This window comes from Glycine soja, chromosome 3, assembly GCF_004193775.1.
Source record: "Glycine soja cultivar W05 chromosome 3, ASM419377v2, whole genome shotgun sequence".
NCBI classification, from domain to species: Eukaryota; Viridiplantae; Streptophyta; class Magnoliopsida; order Fabales; family Fabaceae; genus Glycine; species Glycine soja.
In genome coordinates, this window is record NC_041004.1 from 38,798,540 (window position 1) to 38,820,732 (window position 22,193).

Consider the following 22,193-nt stretch of genomic DNA (forward strand, 5'->3'; position numbering starts at 1 on the left):
TAAACCTCGTGTTCTGGCCATGATCTGTAAATCATGTCGAACACGTTTTTTTTTCGGTCAAAATATACACAATTTTCTTTATAAAAAATCAACTTTATTTATAAACAAATAAGACTAACTTAAATCAAATCATTTTCACACATACACGACCTAATTTTAAAAAAAAAATTAAACAACTTCATTTATATAAAAAAAACAACTAATGTAAAATAAAATTATTAATAAACATGCACAACTTAATTTTTTAAAAAAAAATTTAAACAACTTCATTTATATAAAAAAAAACAACTAATGTAAAATAAAATTATTAATAAACATGCACAACTTAATTTTTTTTAAAAAAAATTAAACAACTTCATTTATAAAAAAAAAAAACACAACTAATATAAAAAAAATTAATTAGTAAACATCCACAACTTAATTTTTAAAAAAAAATAAACAACTTCATTTATAAAAAAAAACACAACTAAATTACTTAGTAAACATCAACAAGTTAATTTTTTTTAAAAAAAATAAACAACTTCATTTATAAAAACAAAACACAACTAATATAAAAATAATTCATTACTAAACATCCACAACTTAATTTTTAAAAAAAATTAAACAACTAATGTAAAAAAAAAATTATTTAGTAAACATCCACAATTTTTTTAGTAAATAAAATACTTCATTTATAATAAAATAAACTAATTAATTATAAAAAATTAGTATTTTTATAAAACTTCCAAAACACACAACTTTAATTATAAAAATAGCCAACTTCATTTTTAAAGAAAAAACACTAATTTAAAAAAAAACAATAAACAAAAACAAACACAACTACTTTTATAAAAAAAAATTAATTTACAAATTAATATTTAGTAAAAATACACAATTTAAATTATAAAAAAAATATGACATCAAAAACCCAAACTTCATTTTTCATAAAATCTAAAAAACAAAATAACCAAAATAAATAAAATAATTCATTTAAAAAAAAACAAAACAATTTCTGTTTAAAAAAAATTTAAAAAAAAAACACAAAAAAAAAAACCCACTTCCGGAAGAAGTGGTTCTTCCGGAAACACTCCGGAAGAAGGGTTCTTCCGGAAAGGTCTTCCGGAAGTTTGAAACTTCTTCCGGAAGTGGGCGTCTTCCGGAATTCTTCCGGATGAACCACTTCTTCCGGAAAGTTCCCGGAAGACGTTTTCCGGAAGTCTTCCGGAAGAAGTGTTCTTCCGGAAGACGTTTGGTTACTTCCGGAAGAACACTTCTTCCGGAAACTTTCCGGAAAACGTTCTTCCGGAACTTCCGGAAGAACCCCTAACGGGTCTTCCGGAAGACTCCGTCGTCAGCCATTTCCCCATTTTTTCCGGCGTCTCCTGCTCTCGTCTTCTACCCTACGGTTCCGCTAACCTAAGGTTCTTCTAACCTACCCTAAATGCTACAACTACAGTGCATAATAAAAGCAAAGGGAAGATTAGGGACACCTACCTCGAACGGAAATGGCGTCCAACCGAAGCAGCAGCTGGGCTCGCGGTGAAGGAGAAGGCTCGCGGAAGAGGTATGCAAAGGAAGAACGAGAAGGCTCGCGGAAGAAGGCTCGCGGAAGGAAGAAAAGCAGAAGCAAGAAGAAGGCTTAGTGATTCCGAGAGAGGAGAAGAAAACTATTTCAATATTTTAAACTTTTTTAATGAAGGGTAAAATGGTAGTTTCAATAAATTGCTGGGTGCACCAGCAATATTGCTGGGTGCACCTAGCATATCCCGATTGAAAGTCTCCAACAGGCCAATCTTTGAAATGTACTTTGGAATTGGACCTTCTAATTTCAAGTGTTTAGTTTTGTTTGATGTTAAACCTTCTAATTGGACATTCTAATATCAAAGCTGGTTTTTGGATTATCATGTTATAGATAACGAATTACCGCCAAAAACCTTATTGTCTATTGACCAACTTTACTAAATTCTTGAAAGTTTCAAATTAATAGACTGTTTTCTTGGTTAAACAACTGGGTCTCAAGTCTCAACCCCGCATACAAGAAGTTGCTCTTTTCTCATTGAGATGTCCATGGAACATTTTTCATTCTTACTCTCATGGATGAGTTGGATACCTTGCAATTAAGTAACACTACAGTAAATACATGCATTTTCAACATATATTTATACAACTGTCGCAAATTAATGAGTTACTGACGACTTAGACCATCAGAAATATGGGTTTTTGAAGAATCCATCAAATAGGCACATTGGTGGCCACCCTCACTTCTCTTTTCTAAAACCTACTCCTTCTACTCTAAGTCCTTCCATTTCACCGGCAGGCAGGACAAGTTCTCTGCATTTTTGTTTTACTTCTTGAATTATTGGTATATATGTTCTCTATTATTCTTACTTCTTCAATGATTGATATGTGTTCTCTGTTTAGTGTTTTATGTTGTTGTTCCCCGGCAATGAATTTATGTATATTCTGTTCTCAATTTGAGATGAAATATTGGACTGATATTTTAGTGCCTAGGGTTTATGCGAGGTTGAATAAATAAAATATTTAGCTAATTTTAATATTAAATTAAAAATTAGGACTTAATAAATACTTACATAAAATGTGGAATGAATAGATTCAACAGAATACCAATTTTTAAATAAATAAAATATTTAGCTAAATTTATTTTAATTAAAAATAGGACTTAATAAATATTTAAACAAATTATTTAATGAAGAAAATACCAACTTTTAATTAAACACAGTATTTAAATAGTTTTAATAGTTAATTAAAAATTAAGACTTATATATTATTAAATTAAATGTTTAATGAATAGAATATAAATTTTAAAATAAATAAAATGATGTGGAATTATCATTAAACTTACATCAATAAGATTAGTTATAAAAGTGCAAGTTTCCACACTATGCAGATGTGTTTTTCTCTTATTTTCTTGCCTCTTTTCTCTCTCCGGCACAATATAATCTCCCTCTTATTTATAGAAAAGTGGAAACACACAAATATAAGATTGAGTTTTCTTCTTCTATCAGTAAAATTTTAGAAGAGTTCTATCGAGTTCAACCAATCAAGTTAGATGGTGTTGATATGTTCAAGGGATTTTTACATGAATTCATTTCCAGTGATCTCTAGCGATTGTCTGCGGTTGAAAAGAGTTATAAGACATAGGAATTTGTTATACATCATGACAAAGATGTGGATATCAAAGATATAGAAAAAGTATAACTTAGGTCTACAAGCTACTTTAACATTACGTTTTTTCTTATTTATAAGAATAAAATAATTAAATTTAAATCATATAATTATATTTAAAAGATTAAAATTTAATATATAAAATATACAATTTTTAAAAATAATCACATAACTTTTTAAACAGTCAGATGAGTATTCTCATATATTGTGTTTAAAATTTATTGCCCTACATTTAGCCTGGAAAAGAAAGAATCCCCATGACCAATCTTATAAAGCGGAAATTATGAGGGACTGCGAAACTCTTACTCGCATCGCTTCTGTTCATCCAAAGAAAAGGAAACAAGTTAGCTCATTTAGTTTTTAACTTTCATGAGATGTACTGGGTTCAGGATGCTCCCACCCAGATTTTGACTCTTATTGAGTTCAACGTAATTGTCTTGTCAAACTTAATAAAAGGGGATTCGAACTTAATAAAAAAAAAACAAGCATATGAAGATTTTCTCAAAAAAAAAAAAAAAAGCAGGAAGAATGTCCAAAGCAAGCACAAATTTATTCGTGACAGTTTCTGTACTTTTTTTTATTCGTGACAGTTGGTCCCAACGCCCAATTTTTCTACCGAAACCAAATTGATTTGCAAAAATAAATGCCTCAGTAACTCAAGAAAGAGGTGAATTAAGTTTAGCTATGTTGAGTAGTTGCACCACACCTAGTAGGTGTTTTCTTTTTGAGAGACGCACACCAAATAGTTATCCATTGAATCAAAGTATTACAGTGTCATTCACAATTATCATGACTACAGATAAGCGAGCACAACATATTTTATTCGTGTCATTATAATTATTGTCTTAAATTATTTAAAAAAATAAAAAGTTAATAAATCAATTTTTATAAAATTAATCTTATTATCATTAATTTATTTATTTTTATCTCATGTCATTAATATTATGATGAATATAAGTGAGAAAAATTATTAATATTATATTAAAAATCAATATAATAATTATTTTGAAATGAATTTTTTCTTCTGATGATAATTATTATGAAACGGAAAAAAAATACATATCCATCTTTAATTATATTTTCTTTTAGCTAATTCATATCCGTTAGAAATAATAGTTATCACATTAAAAAAATAATTATTGCATTAAATTATCAATTATTTATAATATTATTTTAAAATCATCATTTTTTGTCTTTATTCAGTTACTTATTTCTTATTAATGTTTTGATAAGGAATAATTAAATAAAAATATATGTGAAAAATAATAATTAATATATTTAAAAATTAGAAAATAATTTTATAAAAAAGGGTAATCAAAATTTTAAAAATAATGTTTATAATTAGAGACGAAAGGGGAATATATATATCATAATAGAACAAATTCATTTATTGTAAACTAACATGAGAGGGGTACAATAATAATGTTGTCTCGAAATCATTAAGATGTAATTGGGAGACAAATTAAGAAGATGTCTGTTCATCTCTAACTCATGTTTTTCTCAATGGCGGGCTGCCGCAGTTCGGAATTCGTTGACAACAGCATGAAGATCCATTGTCACATATAGCATAACCTGGACAGTAGTCATTTTTCAATTTCAATTTGCAAGGTGCAAAACAGTCATGGTTCGTTCCACAGTTTGCTTTAATAAAGACACATGTGGCGGTTTTCTGACCAAATACTGCACAAAAGTTGGAAAATTCAAGAGAAAAAGGTTCAAAGATCGACTAATTAAGTAAATTGCATTGAGCATATAGATAATTAGTAAAACAACGTTTGACCGTTCCAACCTGCGCTTGGGGTGAAAGTAATAGCCACCAAAACGAAAAACATGCAGAGCTGAGACCTTGTTGCTGCCATCTTGTTTCCAGGGGTATGTTACTAGAAATTATATGGCATGTGAAAGTGCATGTGCCTTTAATTATATAATGGTGACGCTGAGAAAAAAAAGAATATTTAAATTGATGTGATTATTATTATTTGTATGTCAGTATTAATTTGAGCATTTATTTAAGGAAGTATTTGTTGACCAAATAATTGATAAGTTGCTGTTATGTCAAAGTAACTAAAAAAAAATTGATTTTTTTCCCCCAAAAGTTTTAATGTTGGTTATTAATTAATGTACTCCAATTAAAAAATAGGTGAAAGTAATGTAATGCTCGACATTAAAAAAAGGAGATAGATTAAATTATATTTTACTTTTAAATAAAATGAAATTTAGGGTTTGATAAATTAATCCGATGAAAATTTAATAATATTTTGGTTCAATAAAAATTTACTTACATTTTGGTCTAATCTATTCAACAGATATGTTAAAAATCATTTTTGTCCTTTTATGTCATGTAAATTCTTTCATTAACCCTAACGAACATAAGTTAACAAATGAATGAATTTGTCGTACTTCTTTCATTTTCGGAAACTAAAATTTAAATTTTAATTTTGCGGAAACAAATTTGTCAGTGCTTTACACATCGATGAAAATGATTATTTACTCTTATTATAATTAATGTATTTTATTTTTAATAATTATTTAATGTATTTTTAAAATATTACTATTGTTTTGTAACGTCGTACATTTTATTATTTAATGGGTCCTTCATTAATGTAATAAATGCTCTGTAAAAACAATTAATGTAATTAAACGCATTCTAACTTTATTTAATGCCAATAAACATCAGCATTGAGAAGTTTTCAAAAGTGAAATGCTAAATGTTAAATAAATAACAAATTATAATAAATAAAATAAAATACGTTGTATCTTTTATTTAAGTTGTGTACGTTCTTTCATATCATAAAATTCATCAATGATAGAATATGTATCAAACTTTTCAACAATCTTTCTCTCAATGTAGGTAATTAAACAATAAGCTAGATATATAAATTAATGATAACAATTCAAATTAAAGATATGTAAATACTTGCCAGGCCTCGAAAGCAAAAATGATGTATGCGCAAATGAAAAATAGGTGTAAATAGATGTTTTTATTTTATTTCAAACAAGTAGTGTAAATAGGTGAGAATAAATTCTTTTTTTATGTTTTCTCTTTTTGGGCTAGGATTGGAACCAGGTCAGGGCAACCTGGTCCAACCTGCAATTATGCAATATGGTTGAAAAAATTCTAATCACCTAACCCCAAAACGACACGAGAAAGGAGGTCGCTACCACAAAGGATGGCACACCTCAGTGGCATCACTGGTGCAGGGCCTGACGGCGCGAAAGCGATGATGGCAACATAGTGGCATAATGGTAGTGCGACGACACAACTAAAGACAACAAAATGCCATGAGGAAGGTGATGAGGAATGCGCGAATAACCAAAACAAAACACAATAACAAACTATACATCACAGTCCAATCCACATGAACCTTGTCGGCGACCAAGGTGCCCCCGATGAGATAGAATGAAATGAAGTAACAGATTGCAAAAAAGAAAAGAAAGGAGAAAGAATGGGGAGAGGAAGAAAGGAGAGGAAAACATAAGAGAGTGAGGGAATGAGGGGTTACCTGGTGACCCCCCTCTCTTCTTTGACGGCGTTGTCAAATGACGTGATGTAATTGGACCGATTTTTGTCCTCAGGATCCATGCCACCCTATCTATGCATTAATGCACAATCCTCCTTTCCTCTTTTATGTATTGTGCTCCTTCCTCTCGATTTAATGACTTTCCTTAAGAGCCCAATATGTCACACAATCTAAGCCGCCAGATGCATGCTACTGTTGACCTCCAGGTTGGCTTCTTGCGCTAAGCGGACTTCTTGGGCTGAGCGGTCCCAATGCACTAAGTGAGGATGTCACGCTGAGTGTGACATTTCAGTTCTTCAATCCTCTTCCATACCTTTGTTATATCTTTACAAAAAATACAACCAAAATTACTACAAAATCATTAAGTTTAACATCTTCTGGATAAAAACTCATAAGAAACTAAGTTTCAGTTATTTTAACACAAAAAAATCAATAAAAGAAAAGATAATTAGATAATTACTATGTGATTTCAATATACAAATGACATATGCATAACACTTATCATTAATCCCTAAAATTTTAAATAGTTTTTTTTCCCAAATTTTGGTAAATTGTTCTTTTTTATTTTTGACATAACAAATTGATATTTTGTAATGGTTTTTATTTGTTATAAATTAATTTTTATTTTTAACCTCTTGAATTTGCATTTTAAAATTATCATAAAGTGTTAAAAAATCATCACAAAGTGTTAAAATGACCATAACATATCAATTCATTATGTCAAGGACTAAAAAAAACAATTTATCAAAATTTAGGGACTAAAAAAAATTTTAAATTTGAGGGACTAAAAGTACCCACAAATTCATGGACTAAAACATCAATTAAACTCAAATTATGATGAATGTTAAAAAGTTAACCAGCTTCTAACATTCTAAAATAATTAAGATAATAATTATTATTAAAAACTAATTATTAAAAAGTTAAATGTTAATTACAACTAGAATAAAATTTTGAGGAAACAAATCTTATTTGTTGATGTGATACTTGATGGTCGTATCAGATTAAAGGACACTATGTATAAATTGGTTCTCTTTATCTACAAAAGACATGTTCATTCTGCAAGTTTAAAAAAATAATTTTTCATCTTACCTGTGTCTTGGAAGAAGGGAGAGAAACCAATTTAATCTGTTAGTTGTTGTGCTAAAAATTGAGGACTATGGCTTGTTCATCGAATCCGGGTATGTGAGAGTCATAATTTTCAAGGTTTTTATGTTAATGAATGTTTATGTAAAAAAGTTTTATATAATTGTTTAAGTTTTACATGTGATATTAACATAAATGTTTGTGTAAAAAAGTTTTATATAATTGTTTAAGTTTTACATGTGATATTAAATTCAGATTATAAAGAGAATGATAAATTTGGAGATCAAGTCAAATACTCAAGAGATCCAATTTTTTTTTTTTACCCTGGATGAGGACTGTGCATTTCTTTATCTTATTATCCAATTCCTTTTTAAAGGATCTAACAAGTTCACCAATTGTTAATTTTTACATGAGTTAAGAAAATATGTATAAAAATTTAGAATGATTTTTAATTATGTTCATTTATATCAGTAAAATAAATTATGTTAATTTATATTGTTTAAACGAATCATGTACTTGCATAAAAAAGTGAATCATGTAAGGATATTTTTTTACATCGTTCAAATAAAAAGATTTAATTGAGTTATTAACTTAAAAGGGAAACTTGAAATCAATATTTAATTAAATATCAATCATATATTAATATAATCATATATTCGATTTAGTTTTAAATAAGCTTTATATCTTTCAATTTAAATCAGGGAAATATTTATTTTTTTTCACTTAATTTAAGTCAACAAAAAATTAGCAAACGTTATATATTTTTTTTAAGAATTCACCTGCTTTTTGTCATTTTTCAAAGGATACAAAATTAGTGCTTTACAATAAATTTAATTATCAATAATATTTTAATCCGATTTCAATCCCTATTTCCTAGGAATAATTCTATTATGATTTTATATATTTCAAATATTTCCTTAGTAAACATTATTTAATTATTTGTTCCATTAAATAAAATAAATACATTTAAGAATTTTTTTCCATCAATTTGATACCAAAAAAATCAAATAAAAGATATCATATTTTTTGTTAGACGTCTATGCCAATTTTTACTGTTAAATTGAAAAACAAATAAGTACACTCAATTTTTTTGTTTATCCCGTCGGGTCAAAATTCTAGTTAATAATAATAATAGAAACAACAAATTAAACTTATAGTATGTAGTTTCTTAACTATTTTTAATGTTGTTCTCCTGTATTATTCATGCCACATATATATCTTTGAGAATGACCATGTCTTCTCGATATAAATAAAATGGAAATAATTCCTACGGATAGCCTCCTTTAAAAAATAACTTCTAAACATATCAAATAAAGTGAGATCTAACACAAGCGGCTAGTCAACCACAATCCTGATAAATTAAGATTTGAATTTCTATTGAAAAGTTATCTATAGAATTGCCTTTGCAGGACGATAGTTGTGGGAAACAAAAAAAAACTCCCAAAAAAAGCCTTTAATGAAAAATAGTTGCAAAAAGTGCTTTAATTTATTAGGAGATTTTGTCAAGTAAGTTTATTATCACATGTTAATTATTAATTTGTTAATTTTTTATTAATGAAAAACTTCGAACCCACAATCTATTACTTTCTCCTTTTATCTTTTATTAAGACAACCTTATATCTCCGTAATTAAAAATAATAAGTGTTCTTTTAATAAAAAAGTAAATATTTGTGCATTTTAAAATTTAATATTTTATATATCTTTTATTAATTAATTTTTTTCTTAAAAAAATGCTCCTTCTTAGTCAGTTTTTTTTATAGGATATTTGTTATCAAACAGTATTAAAATGCATTTATCGCGTGGTAGGTAAAGCATCAATTATGGAAAATTGGTCAAATTAAGAATGATCCTGATTAAGGTCCCAACACGGCAAGACAGTTCTATGTATTTGGAAAAGAAGTGAGATATGAACCAAAGAGGTGAGATGTACACGATCAAAATAGTTCAAAATTTTACCAAACTCGAAAAGATAGTCACGGTTTTACACTGCGGGAAAATACACGAACCAAAATGAAAGTGAGGTAGATCCTAAAGGATTTTCATGTCACTTGGTTTGGTTTTCATTAGTAATAATATACATTGTAATGATTCTTGATTTACTGAGCCATATAGTCCACTCCATAATAATATCAAATGCATTCCTAAGAACCATGGCTTATGTTTTTCTTTTAATCTTGTTTAGTTGTTTAAGTCCATATTATAATTTGATTTTCTTTGTTTCCAATCGTTTTCTTAATAATTCTCTATTGATATTATATAGCCTGTAAACCTGATGGCCCCTAATGGTCCACCTAATTATCTATGCGGAAGTCAAGCTTTTTATGATGTGAAATGCGTCAAACTAGACTTTATACTATATATATGCATCACGAAAAGGAATTAATATGCTACTAATTCACTCTTTTTGACTAATTGTGTTTGAGTCAAGATAATCGGATACCTAAAATTTGGTGCATTATGCTGGAAAGAGGAAGAGACACAAGAAGAAAAGAGAAGTAGACAAGAAAATACTACATCTAATAAGTGATTGGATAGGAAAAGAAAGTGAGATAAGAAGAAAATGAGGGGAGAAAAATATAGGGAAAAGTGGATGAATGTTTATATATATATATATATATATATATATATATATATATTTTCCTTTTCTTTTATCGCTAAATTAAAGTATTTATAATCTTTAAGAGTATGTTTGGATAGAAAATTTTAACTAAAGAAAATAATTTATTAGAGAATTTAAATTTCTTTAATTTAAAATTCAATGTTTGGATATTCTTTCTATGAAGAATTTAAATTTTTAAAATAAAATTTTAAACAACTAAAAATATGAAATTTTAATTTCTTTTTAAAAGGTGAGAAATTGAAATTCTTTTTTAAATTGAAGAACCTTTTAAAATGTTCGTGTGCTTTCTTTATCATCTTCATCCTTTCTTCCATGTATAAGTTCTTAAAATTATGTTTTCGAATTCACGACTCTTCCTTTAAGCTGATGATGCTATTCTTCGAACCGTAGTGTCCATACTTAATCATTAAAAGAACATAATGTAAATAACCCTTCAAATACTTAGTGGTTAGAAAAGAATAAGTGAGAGGTTGGTTCCTTAATTAGATTATAAGTAACAAACCCGGTCCATATTGAGTTCTTCCTGCGTGCTGAACAAGTGGCAGGTTAGTGCCCGGACGCATTCAACCAATAGCCATATATTGAGCAATGGAGGCTACCACCATCGGGATTTTTCAAATGCAATGTAGATGCAGGTTTTTTCCAGCAGCAGAACAATAGAACCGGAACAGGTCTTTATATCATGATTCATGACGAGGGAGATTAGTTCTGGCTAGGACTTCTCGGAGGGAGCCTTGTTTGCGTGTGGAATCTTTGGGGCTGCAAACGTTATATTTGCGATTGATAGTAAGTGTGTGGCGGCGGATAAAGTTAGGACACCATCATATGATGATATTTTGGAGCTGAGTTCCTTAGTTGAGGAATGCACTTAGGAGTATTATTGTTTCCCATAATCAAACTTTTGCCATAGATTTTGTCAAGAGACAAATCAACGGAATTGCTCATGAATTCGTAAGAGTGATACCATCTTTTTTAGTCTTTATACCTTCAATTATGTAATTCTTTGTATTGAACACTTTATTTATAATGAAATAATGAGTATGATTCAGTTAAAAAAATAAATCCAACCCTTTTTCTTTTAACACTAACTAACAATCTTTCATTTTCTAATTATTATTCCTAACACTCTCCCTTAAAAACACACAATTACATGTATAAACATGATTAACCTTGTATCATAATTGGTTAGTAGCTGATTGCTACACGTGATTAACTACATAAATGTATGTATGATTAACTTTCCTTCACAAGTGATTAAACAGTAAATCAACCAATTGTATCAATTATTGATTATTGATATGTGATTAATATAATGGCATTTAGTTATTGAAGTTTATAATAGTTTAGCTTTACCTCAGAACTGGTTAATAATATTATAAAATTATTAACAATATGTGAAACAAAATTAATCACGTTTATATATGTAATTAATTATAAAATAATGATATATAAATATCCCTTTAATATAAACACTATATTAATACTTTTTGTTTCTTTCTTTCTTGCTAGCTAGATATTAGATAACATATTGATTATTTAATGTCCATCAAACATTTTAATTTCTTTATCTATATTTACAGGAGGATGGATACCGGGCGAACATTTCTGGATGTACGAATATAACTACTCCAACAAAAAGTAACTGATTTTAATTATCAAACAAAAAAAAAAAAGTCCTCCGGATTACAATATGTTCCAAAGGACTTGGATTTTGCTGACAGTCACAAACTGAGTTTTTTTTTAATCTTTTTTCTTCTATTACACCAGATAAGTTCTGAAAATGTTTAATTTCCATTTAAAATAAATAAGCAAATTCATGCAGAAAAAATAACATTATATATAATAAAATGGAAAATTTCAACTAGAGAAAGTGTCAAAATATTTTTGTTTCGGTAGAATGAACTTTGAGAGTAAATTTTCATTTAAAACAATTCAAACTTGGAAACATATATATATATATATATATATATATATATATATATATATATATATATATATATATATGAAAAAACTTAAAACTACAAAAACAACAATAATGTAAATAACATAATATATAAAATTATAAATATATGCACAGACAATTGTCAATCGATAAAATATGATTTTTGATATAACTTTCCAGTGTAATTATAATAAAAACCAATAAATTAGATAAAAAATTATAATAGAAACGATTTATTTAATAAAAATATTAATATATTTTATATTATTATTTAATCATAAATTAATTTGACTCATAAGTTTATTAATTTTTATAATATTTACTGTTAAAAGTTATATATTGAAGATAATTTTTATTGGTTTGCTGGGTAAAAACTTTCTCATAGTGTATGTCTATTAAACTCAAACACAATTTATGAAATTTTATCAATTCTTAATACGAATACCATAATTAACAAAATATTTTTTTAATAAAAAATAAATATTTTATGCATTTTAAAATTTAGAGCATTTACTTTTTATTTTTATTAATGAAAAGTATTTTCTTAAAATTACCGAGTGCTCCTTATTCAATATTTTTATTAGGACTTCAGTCAAAGAAAAAAATCTTTTTATTAGGACATTTGATATCAAACAGTATATATAAAAATATATTTATCGTGGTAGTCTGGTAGGTAAAGCATCAATTATGAAAATTGGTCAAATTATGAATGATACTGATTAAGGTACCAACACGACAACACAGTTCTATGTATTTAGAAATGAAGTGAAATATGCTCCAAAGAGGTGGGATGTACACGAACAAAATAGTTCCAAATTTTACCAAATTGAAAAAGAGAGTCACAATTTTACACTGCGGGAAAATACACGAACCAAAATGTAAGTGAGATGGATCGAAAAGGATTTTCATATCACTTGGTTTGGGTTCGATGGGTATAAATATACATTTTAATACTTGTTGATTTATTGAACCTGTACGTGCACCATGGCGTCTCAGTTGTCATTCATTCTCAGTCACAGGCTTCCTCCTTCATGTGCGAGACCTGCAGCAAAATCCTGTGTCACTCTCAATTTTTCCACTCCATCACCTTATAATATTTTCGGGGGTACGTGTACACTGTATCTATATGTTTTTCTTTTAATTTTGTTTTGTTGTTTAATTTTGTCAACTTTTCCATTCGACCACCTTATAATATTTTAGGGGGTACGTCTGTATCTATATATGTTTTTCTTTTAATTTTGTTTTGTTGTATAAATTCACATTATAACTTGATTTTCGTCGTTTCCATTTGTTTTCTTAATATTTAAAGCTTAACGGGTATAGCTCCAAAACGATTTTAACATTATTTTTTTAATATTCTCTATTAGAGATCCTGTCCCATTTTCCAATGCATCATGGAGAAAGACATATAGACCACCTAAATATCTTTTCGGAGTCAAGCTTTTTATGATGTGAAATGCGTCAAAGTAGACTTCATACTACATGCATCATGAAAAGGAACTAATATGCTACTAATTAACTCTTTGACTAATTGGGTTTTATTCAAGATAATCAACATCCTAAAATTAGGCTAGAAAGAGAAAGAGAAAATGTACACAAGAAAACAATAATAGATGAGGGGGGCTAAAAGAGAAACGACAACGACGTGAATTTTATAGTTTTATTTATTATTTTTTACAATTTTTTATTAAATGAGTTTTTTTTTAATTTTATTAAATAATATAATTAGTGATACTACATCATTTAGTAATTTTTTTAAAAAATCATTAAAATAAAGTCCTATAGAAAATAGATATTACCGGCATTTTCAAACACCCCTTAAATTCAAATAATACTGATAGAATGTCACTTCAAATTTCAAATAGGTCTTTGTCCCCTCCGATTCACAGAAAGCAAACATCTCAAGATTTGTGGATTTCAGCCAATATGCTCTCGGTCTCAAGGTTATGCTAATTTCAGTTTATTATAGGAGATCCGTATGCATATATTATTAGTATTATCATTTAATTTAAGAAAGGTCACTTAGTAATTATCATTTTCTATATAGCATTAAAATTAATAAAGTTACTCTATTTAGCAGCATGTGTTGCTGAGGTGCCTCAGGATAATATTTTGAAGGATGATATTATAGACGAGGGAGCTGTTAACCAGGTACATGTTTCTCATTTGATTTTTAGTTAGATAACTATCACATAATTAAGCATCTTGGCATCTGATATTTGATTTGTAACCGTAATTTGGAAGGTTTTGGTTACAAACCAGATACGGAAAAAAATAAATGTGATCAAATTGATGTTGTATTCCAAAGAAGATGGAGAAATATCAATATCAGCTTATGACACGGCATGGGTTGCCCTAGTGAAAAATGTTGATCTGGGTGGAAATTCACCTCAATTCCCGTCCTGTCTTGAATGGATTGCAAATAATCAGCTACCTGATGGCTCCTGGGGAGACTCTGAAATATTCTTAGCCCATGATCGTATGCTTAACACGTTAGCTTGTGTTATTGCATTAAGATCATGGAACATGCACCCTGAAAAGTGCGAGAAGGGTAATTTTACATTCAAGAATTTCATTATTGCTGTCTAAGAATTCCTTGCCGACTTTGATATTGTCATACTCTTTTTTTTTAACCCAGATATTTTCATACTCTTAATCATTTCTTTTCTACAATACTTTCACACCTCTATTCCATAGTAAAAGAAGAGGACCGAGAAATAGTAAAGTATTATAACTTTTGTTATTTTTTTATCAGCACTTTTATGTTAATTTAATGTTTCTATTGTGTATATATGCATTCATATGTAACAGGAATGACATTTTTTAAGGAGAATTTGTACAAGCTTCAGGATGAAAATGCAGAGCATATGCCTATCGGGTTTGAAGTTGCTTTCCCCTCTCTTCTCGATCTTGCAAGAAGTTTGAATATTGAAGTGCCAGATGAGTCTCGTATCTTGAAAAACATCTTTGCAATGAGGGACCTCAAGCTTAAGAAGTATGTATAAATTCTTTTGAAACTAACCTTGGATACAATATTGATGTTTACTTAGGCATTTTTAACTACTTTTTAGTTGAAGATATAGTAATATAAGACATAATTCATTTTGCTATTAGAATATTCATTTCATAGAAGAGTTATTCTCTTTTCTCATCTTTCATTCTTTTTAATCCAACAGTTCTAACAAATAACTAATTTTTGACTTTTATATTAAAATAAAATGAAAGATGAGGACGAAGAATCACTCTTCCAATATTTACTTAACTCTAATAATTTTTCTTTCATGTGTCGCGTGCGAGTAGAATACCAAGAGAAGTTCTGCACAAGGTGCCTACAACACTGCTCCATAGTTTGGAGGGAATGCCAAACTTAGATTGGAAGCAGCTTCTAAAGTTGCAGTCCCAAGACGGATCGTTCTTGTTCTCTCCATCCTCTACAGCTTATGCTCTCATGCAAACTAAGGATGGAAATGCTCACAAATACCTTGAAAAGACGGTCCAGAGGTTCAATGGGGGAGGTGAAATTTTCTTGATTAATATGCTTATTTTATTACTATTTATAAATTTTGTCAGTCAAAATTATGAAATGAATATTCTAATAAAAGAAAAGTTTCATTTTGTTCAATTTACAGTTAATTTCTCTTTTAAATCCAATTATATTTTCAATTGAATTGGTGACTTAAAACTAACTCAATTAACATTTGAGACAAATAAATGATTTATGTTAAGAGTCATCTATTGAATAAAATAAATTATTTAATGTAATATTTAAGATTTAAGATTCTCTCACCTAATCGACTAGTCTTTTGAATTGAATTTTTTTCTTGTGCTTAAATCTTAATAATTTATTATAACCTTAAAGAAGAGAAAGTTAACTAATTTGAATCTAATATTTCTGTGACATATTATTTATTTATTTGTCCAGTTCCAAATGTTTACCCAGTGGATTTGTTTGAACGCATATGGGTTTTCGATAGACTTGATCGTCTTGGAATTTCAAGATATTTTCAGTCAGAGATCAAAGATTATGTGGCTTATGTTTCAAGGTACCTGAGATGTTATTGAGTGCTGGTATATACTTATCAAATATTTAAAGATAAGTAGTATTTTTAAAATTTTAATATATTGAATATTATATTCTAATTAAATACTTTTTATTATTTTAACAAAAAAAAAAGTATAAACGTGAGATAAAAAAAGACTGGCACTGCCTTCTGGGTAATTAATCACCGTACAAATATAACATCAAAATTTTCAGATATTGGACTGAGAAGGGTATTTGCTGGGCAAGGAATTCGGAGGTTCAAGATATAGATGACACAGCAATGGGATTTAGACTACTAAGGTTGCATGGGCATCAAGTTTCGCCCAGTAAGTTATTTCTATTATGTCTCAGTTCCTTTAATCTTTTATATTGCTTAGAGAGAGAGAGAATATATAATTTTCACAAATACTGACGAATTTGGTAGGTGTGTTTGAGCAATTTAAGAAAAATGGCGAATTCTTCTGCTTTTCTGGGCAGTCAAACCAAGCTGTGACAGGAATGTTTAATCTTTATCGAGCATCTCAAGTGCTATTTCAAGGAGAGAAGATTCTTGAGGATGCCAAGAACTTCTCTGCCAAATTTTTAACTGAGAAACGTGCAGCAAACGGGCTCCTAGATAAATGGATCATAACCAAAGATTTACCTGGCGAGGTTCGTTCCAATACCATTACAACTTATCTATAATTATTTTAAAACAAATTAAATACAAACTAGCTACGTACTTTATGTGCATGTAGGATATATATAGGAAAAAATCGATAATTTTATGAGGTTAGACCTATTTATTTTATTTTCTCTCCGGTTAGCATTTTTACTTTAGCTCATACTATAACATTGTTAAACTACTCTCCAGGTGAGTTATGCATTGGATGTGCCATGGTATGCCAGCTTACCCAGACTGGAGACAAGATTTTACCTTGAACAATATGGTGGTAGCAGTGACGTTTGGATTGGCAAGACCCTTTACAGGTACCAATCTTTTAATCCCACAATACTAATAAAATCAAATATAATATGAAATATTGATAAAATAAAATATAACTATCAGGTTTGTCACATAGCGGTCAAATTACCATGGTCAAATGATTACAGAGAAAAGTATTTCCTTTAGGTACTCATTCGTCAATTGTCAAACACAGTCATACTATCACTTTCAACAAATATAATCATACATTAAATTAATGTTAACATAAAACCACTCCTATATCTTTAGTGAAGTATCATATATATAAAACAATTTTATACAATATTCTTTTTTATTATCTCTCTATTACATTATTTTTCATTCCTTTTCTTTATATCTCTTATTTATAAAAAAATGGTTATATATTTTTTGCTTCATTTTTAGTTTATATAAATGAGTTTTTTTTTTCAATTTTAACTCATAAAATACAAATTTATAAGGAATAAAAATGAAACATGAAAACTTACAGATACCAAAGTAAAAAAGAAAAGTTATAGGAATTAAATTCCTTTTTAAGGCTTTTTTTTTTTTTTTTATAAATATCACAGCTACTTTCTTTTCTAACTCTTAGATCAATTTGTTCTTGCAGAAGTTGGTAAGCAAATTTCACCATGAAAATTTTTGAGCTGTCTTCTTTCCATATCCAATCATCCTTCCCTTCTTTAGATAGATTAAATCATTATTCTTCTTTAACAGGATGCCTTACGTGAACAATGATGTTTATCTCGAGCTTGCAAAATTGGATTACAACAACTGTCAAGCAGTGCATTGTGCGGAATGGGAAAAAATTCAAAGGTGAGTGTAACCCCCCAGAAAACACTCCATAAGTATATGCTACTAATTTGACAAAAGAAAAAGTCAATTAATTTGCAATGGCATGTATTTTAGGTGGTACTCTGAAGCAGGACTAGAGGAGTTTGGGTTGAGCAAAGAAAGTCTCCTATCTGCTTACTTTATAGCAGCAGCCAGCATATTTGAGCCTGAGAGATCTCCAGAGCGACTTGCATGGGCTAAAACCGCAGCATTGCTCGAGACACTGAGATCCTTCATAAAGGATGAAGAAACTAAGAGTGCTTTTGTAGATTTGTTCAACAACAGCATTAACGGACCAGACCACTCAAACAAGTAAACATGCCATATTCATTGTTTGTCCTGTCACACATTTATTTTGCATGCCTAATTAATTTCGAGTTCCTTAAAGTTGCGCAAAAAATTTTTTGTATCTTGTTAGAAATATTAGTATATACATGGTAAAATAATATAACGGTACGTGTGATGCAACAAAATCCTGTTGAATGTTTGTTGCAGGCAGTTGAACAAGAGAGAGAAGGAACTCTTGGAGATTTTGCTGAGAAACCTTGATTACCTTGGGTTCGAAATGTTTCGGTGTCATGGTCAGGAATTTTCTCATTATTTGAATCAAGCAGTGAGTGGAAACCCTTATGAGCTTTATAAATTTCTATGCCCGCACTTCTAACAAACACATTCAAAACAGTTTCATTATACCAAATATGAAAAATGCTTAAATATATTTTTTTCTTTCATAAATTAACAAATTTTGTTTTAGATTCTTAATAAAAAAAATTTAGGTTGAGTCTCTCTAATAAAATAAAAAAAATATTTTATGATTTTGTTATTTTTTTTTTAATCCTAATGTCAAAAACAAATTTATAAAAAAATTACATTTGATTGTATTGTTAAACTCGTTGATGACTAAAAAATTATTGAATTGTCAATGTTATTATTAGACGAGTTATCGACTAATGTTATTACTTGAAAGCAACGACTAAAAGGGTGATTGAGAAAAAGTTTAAGAATTATGATTGGTCAAAATTTAGACTAGGACTAAAAATAGAAATCTAAAAAAGTTTAAGAACAAAAAATAATAAATCTTTTTCTTAAATGTTCAGTGGCATGGTTGGCTATCAAGTTGGAAAAATGAAGGAACCTGCTTTGGAAGAGAAGCTGAGCTGATTGTGCAAATCATAAATGTAATTGCTGGCTATTGGTCAGGAGAACTATATCTCAATCCACAGTACCAGAGGTTGCTGGAGGTCACTAACAGAGTCTGTCACGAGCTCCGTAATTATCAACGCAACAAGGTCAATTATAGAGACTAGAATGTGGTATTGATTAAAGGTTTATTTTATAAAGTTTACATAGTTATAAAAAAGTTGCAAGTCATTTTTATATATTTAACTAAGATGTGCGGTGTTCATGAGGAGAAAGATTCTATAGCGACTCGTATGGTGGTTCGTGGTGGTCCATGGTGAATGACTCCGATAACGGCACGTGCATAAATTCTGACGGTGAAGCTAGTGAGCATGTGGGCTTAGAGAGTGAGAATAAGAAAAGTTTCGTGTATTTGCAAGATCTCCTTGCATATAAAGACATTATTGGTGGAAAAAGTCGTTAGGTTCTTTAAGTGCCATGTGGAGGCCGTATAGGTAGATGCGTATGGAGGCTAGTTCGCTTAATTTCATTATTTACTTCTGATCCAATAAATCTGGAATAAGGGTAGGTGTCGATATATTTTAGCTATTAAGGCTTAGTACTCATAGGGCCACAGTTGTATGAGTACTTTGATTTGAGATAAATAGGAAAAGTTAAGTTAGTGTAACTCTCTTGACAGTTTCTCAAGTCAGTATTGACTTAATTAATTTAACAACGTTGACTTAAGAGATAAAACGAATACTATCTCTATAACAAAAACACTTTCTAATATGTGATGCCTAGATAAGTTCCAGATCCTGATTTTTTTTAAAAATATTTTTGTAATTATTGTTAGGCACATGATAGTGGCAACGACAACCTGAGTAGAACCAGCATCACTACTCCTCAAATAGAATCAGATATGCAAGAACTTGTGCAATTGGTGCTCCAAAATTCCTCAGATGGCGTGCACACCAATGTGAAGAATTCATTCCTCACAGTGGCCAAGGGCTTTTACTATGGCTCATATTGTGACCCAGAGACCATAAACTCTCATATTGAGAAAGTGCTCTTTCAAAAAGTCATGTAAATCTGGAAAAATGTTTAGAACAAGCATCGCCATTCATAATGTTATTTTCCCTTTTAGTCCCGTTGGGATAGCTAGGTGCCAAATCGGCAATGATCTTGTTTCTATTACTGAGAATGCAATAAAATCAAATGGTACGTAAGAGAATCTAGCGTGACAAATTTTATCAGGTGAAGAAATTTCTTTTTTTATTTTGATGAGCTCGTTCCATTTCTTCGAGTATAATATGTTTTTCAAAGTCGTATACTTGTCCCTTCATCTCCAAGAATCTCCCTACTAACTAAGGGTCAGTTTGATATGCGTTAAGGTACAACACATGGAGACATCACAGGACAAGCATTTTAAGTTACATAAAAAAAGATAATTATTCTGGACACAACAAGATCGGTATATATCTTAACACTAATATAACATGTTTAATGAATTATACATAAAAGGAGGTTCAAGTCCGAAATTCCCATTCAATTGGAGAAATGGTGAAAGAAATATGAGAGCAAAGTTTCGTTGAACATACATAGGAAAGCAGAAATGCCTTAAACCAAACACAAACTATGTAGTTATGGGGTTTAATTATACGGGTACACAGTTCATCCATCCCTTCTCGTACATAATTTTCTTTGAATCTTCTCGCAAAATGGAAAAAATGGTACGTGACATGCAGAGTTGCAGAGATAATGCAGTAAATATAAGCAAGACCACACTACTAAAAAAAACAGCTTTCTACATCGCCCAATTAACATCGATTATAGTTAAAATCGATGTTAACGAAAGCGTAGTGACATTTTTGTAAATAAGTAAACTTAGTTAACATTGGTTTTTCCAAAACATCGATTTTAGAAAAATCGATGTTAGTATGCCGTTGTTAACATCAATTTTATAAAAATCGATGTTATCGAGTCGATGTTAACATCGGTTTTATTATAACTGATGTTACGTAGTTGATGTTAACATTGATTATTTTAAAAAAATCGATGTTGTTATTATTATAAATTAAATTTTTGAAATTGCACAACCCGTGTGCTTGAACCTTATCGTTCTGATATTTTTTATGTACTCAAAATAACACACCCTAGATATTTCACGTATAATAATTAGTACGAGTTCAAAAATTTTCCTCTTTCACAAGTGAGATTAGAAGCCTCCAGAAACTAAGATGTGCGGGTTTTGGTATATAATCCGAATAGGAAATTAAATAGGGCATATAAGCCTCCTCTATAGAGTAATTTAAGTCCTCCTGACATCGGATCCCTAGATGTTACATTCATCGTACTCGTGAAAAGGGGAAAACTACAAATGAATCACAACACAACCAATAGTCGATACTTAAAAAAGAAATGACAGTAGGATAGTTATTAGAAATATAACTATATTCATATTGCAATCTTGAAGTCAAGGTATACACCAACAATTTAAATTAATAATAACGAGAAAGCAAACAAAAATTACTAAGACAACACGGAATTGACAAGGAATAGAATTCCGGTTAATTATGTTTTTTACTTTTTCGAATTTTCACTTTTACCTCCAATAAAAAATTGACTAATCATAATTCTTAATATTTTGTTGGTTAATATTTTTAGTTATTGCTATCAAATCTGATTTTTAAGTAATGATATGATATTAATTTCATTATTATTTAATTACATTTTTTTATTTTCAGTTTTGTTTTTTATCTTTTAAAAAGTTTATTTTTTTTATTATAATTTTTAGAAAAATCATAAAAGAATAAATTAAACTTTTTAAGAGATAAAGAAGAGAACTAAATATAATTAAAATCATAAAGGACTAAAAGAATATTTTAGTCTTTAATTTTTAATACATCCCTAAACCCTAACTT

The 22,193-nt window shown here is 29.0% G+C and overlaps 1 protein-coding gene and 1 long non-coding RNA gene across 2 annotated transcripts; one reads left to right on the top strand and one right to left on the bottom strand.

The window, feature by feature from the left end:
- Positions 1–4,528: 4,528 nt before the first annotated feature.
- LOC114405526 lies at positions 4,529–5,110 on the bottom strand. Its single transcript, XR_003665257.1, has 2 exons — positions 4,955–5,110; positions 4,529–4,845 (listed from the first exon to the last, which is right to left on the bottom strand). It is a non-coding gene; the product is annotated as an uncharacterized LOC114405526 (long non-coding RNA).
- A 12,029-nt stretch (positions 5,111–17,139) lies between these two features.
- LOC114405254 (ent-copalyl diphosphate synthase, chloroplastic-like) lies at positions 17,140–20,359 on the top strand. The gene is made up of 7 exons (XM_028367866.1): positions 17,140–17,144; positions 17,232–17,342; positions 18,034–18,132; positions 18,226–18,462; positions 18,646–18,763; positions 19,248–19,391; positions 20,126–20,359. Exons 1-7 carry the CDS (start codon positions 17,140–17,142, stop codon positions 20,357–20,359), a joined length of 948 nt encoding a protein of 315 aa, XP_028223667.1.
- The last annotated feature ends 1,834 nt before the right edge of the window (positions 20,360–22,193 follow it).

What these genes read in the sequence shown, in the direction of transcription:
- LOC114405254 (XM_028367866.1), top strand. An exon ending in ATTGGCAAGACCCTTTACAG is followed by an intron (nt 17,343 to 18,033) that starts GTACCAATCTTT and finishes CTTCTTTAACAG; the next exon opens with GATGCCTTACGTGAACAATG. An exon ending in AGTACCAGAGGTTGCTGGAG is followed by an intron (nt 19,392 to 20,125) that starts GTCACTAACAGA and finishes AATTATTGTTAG; the next exon opens with GCACATGATAGTGGCAACGA.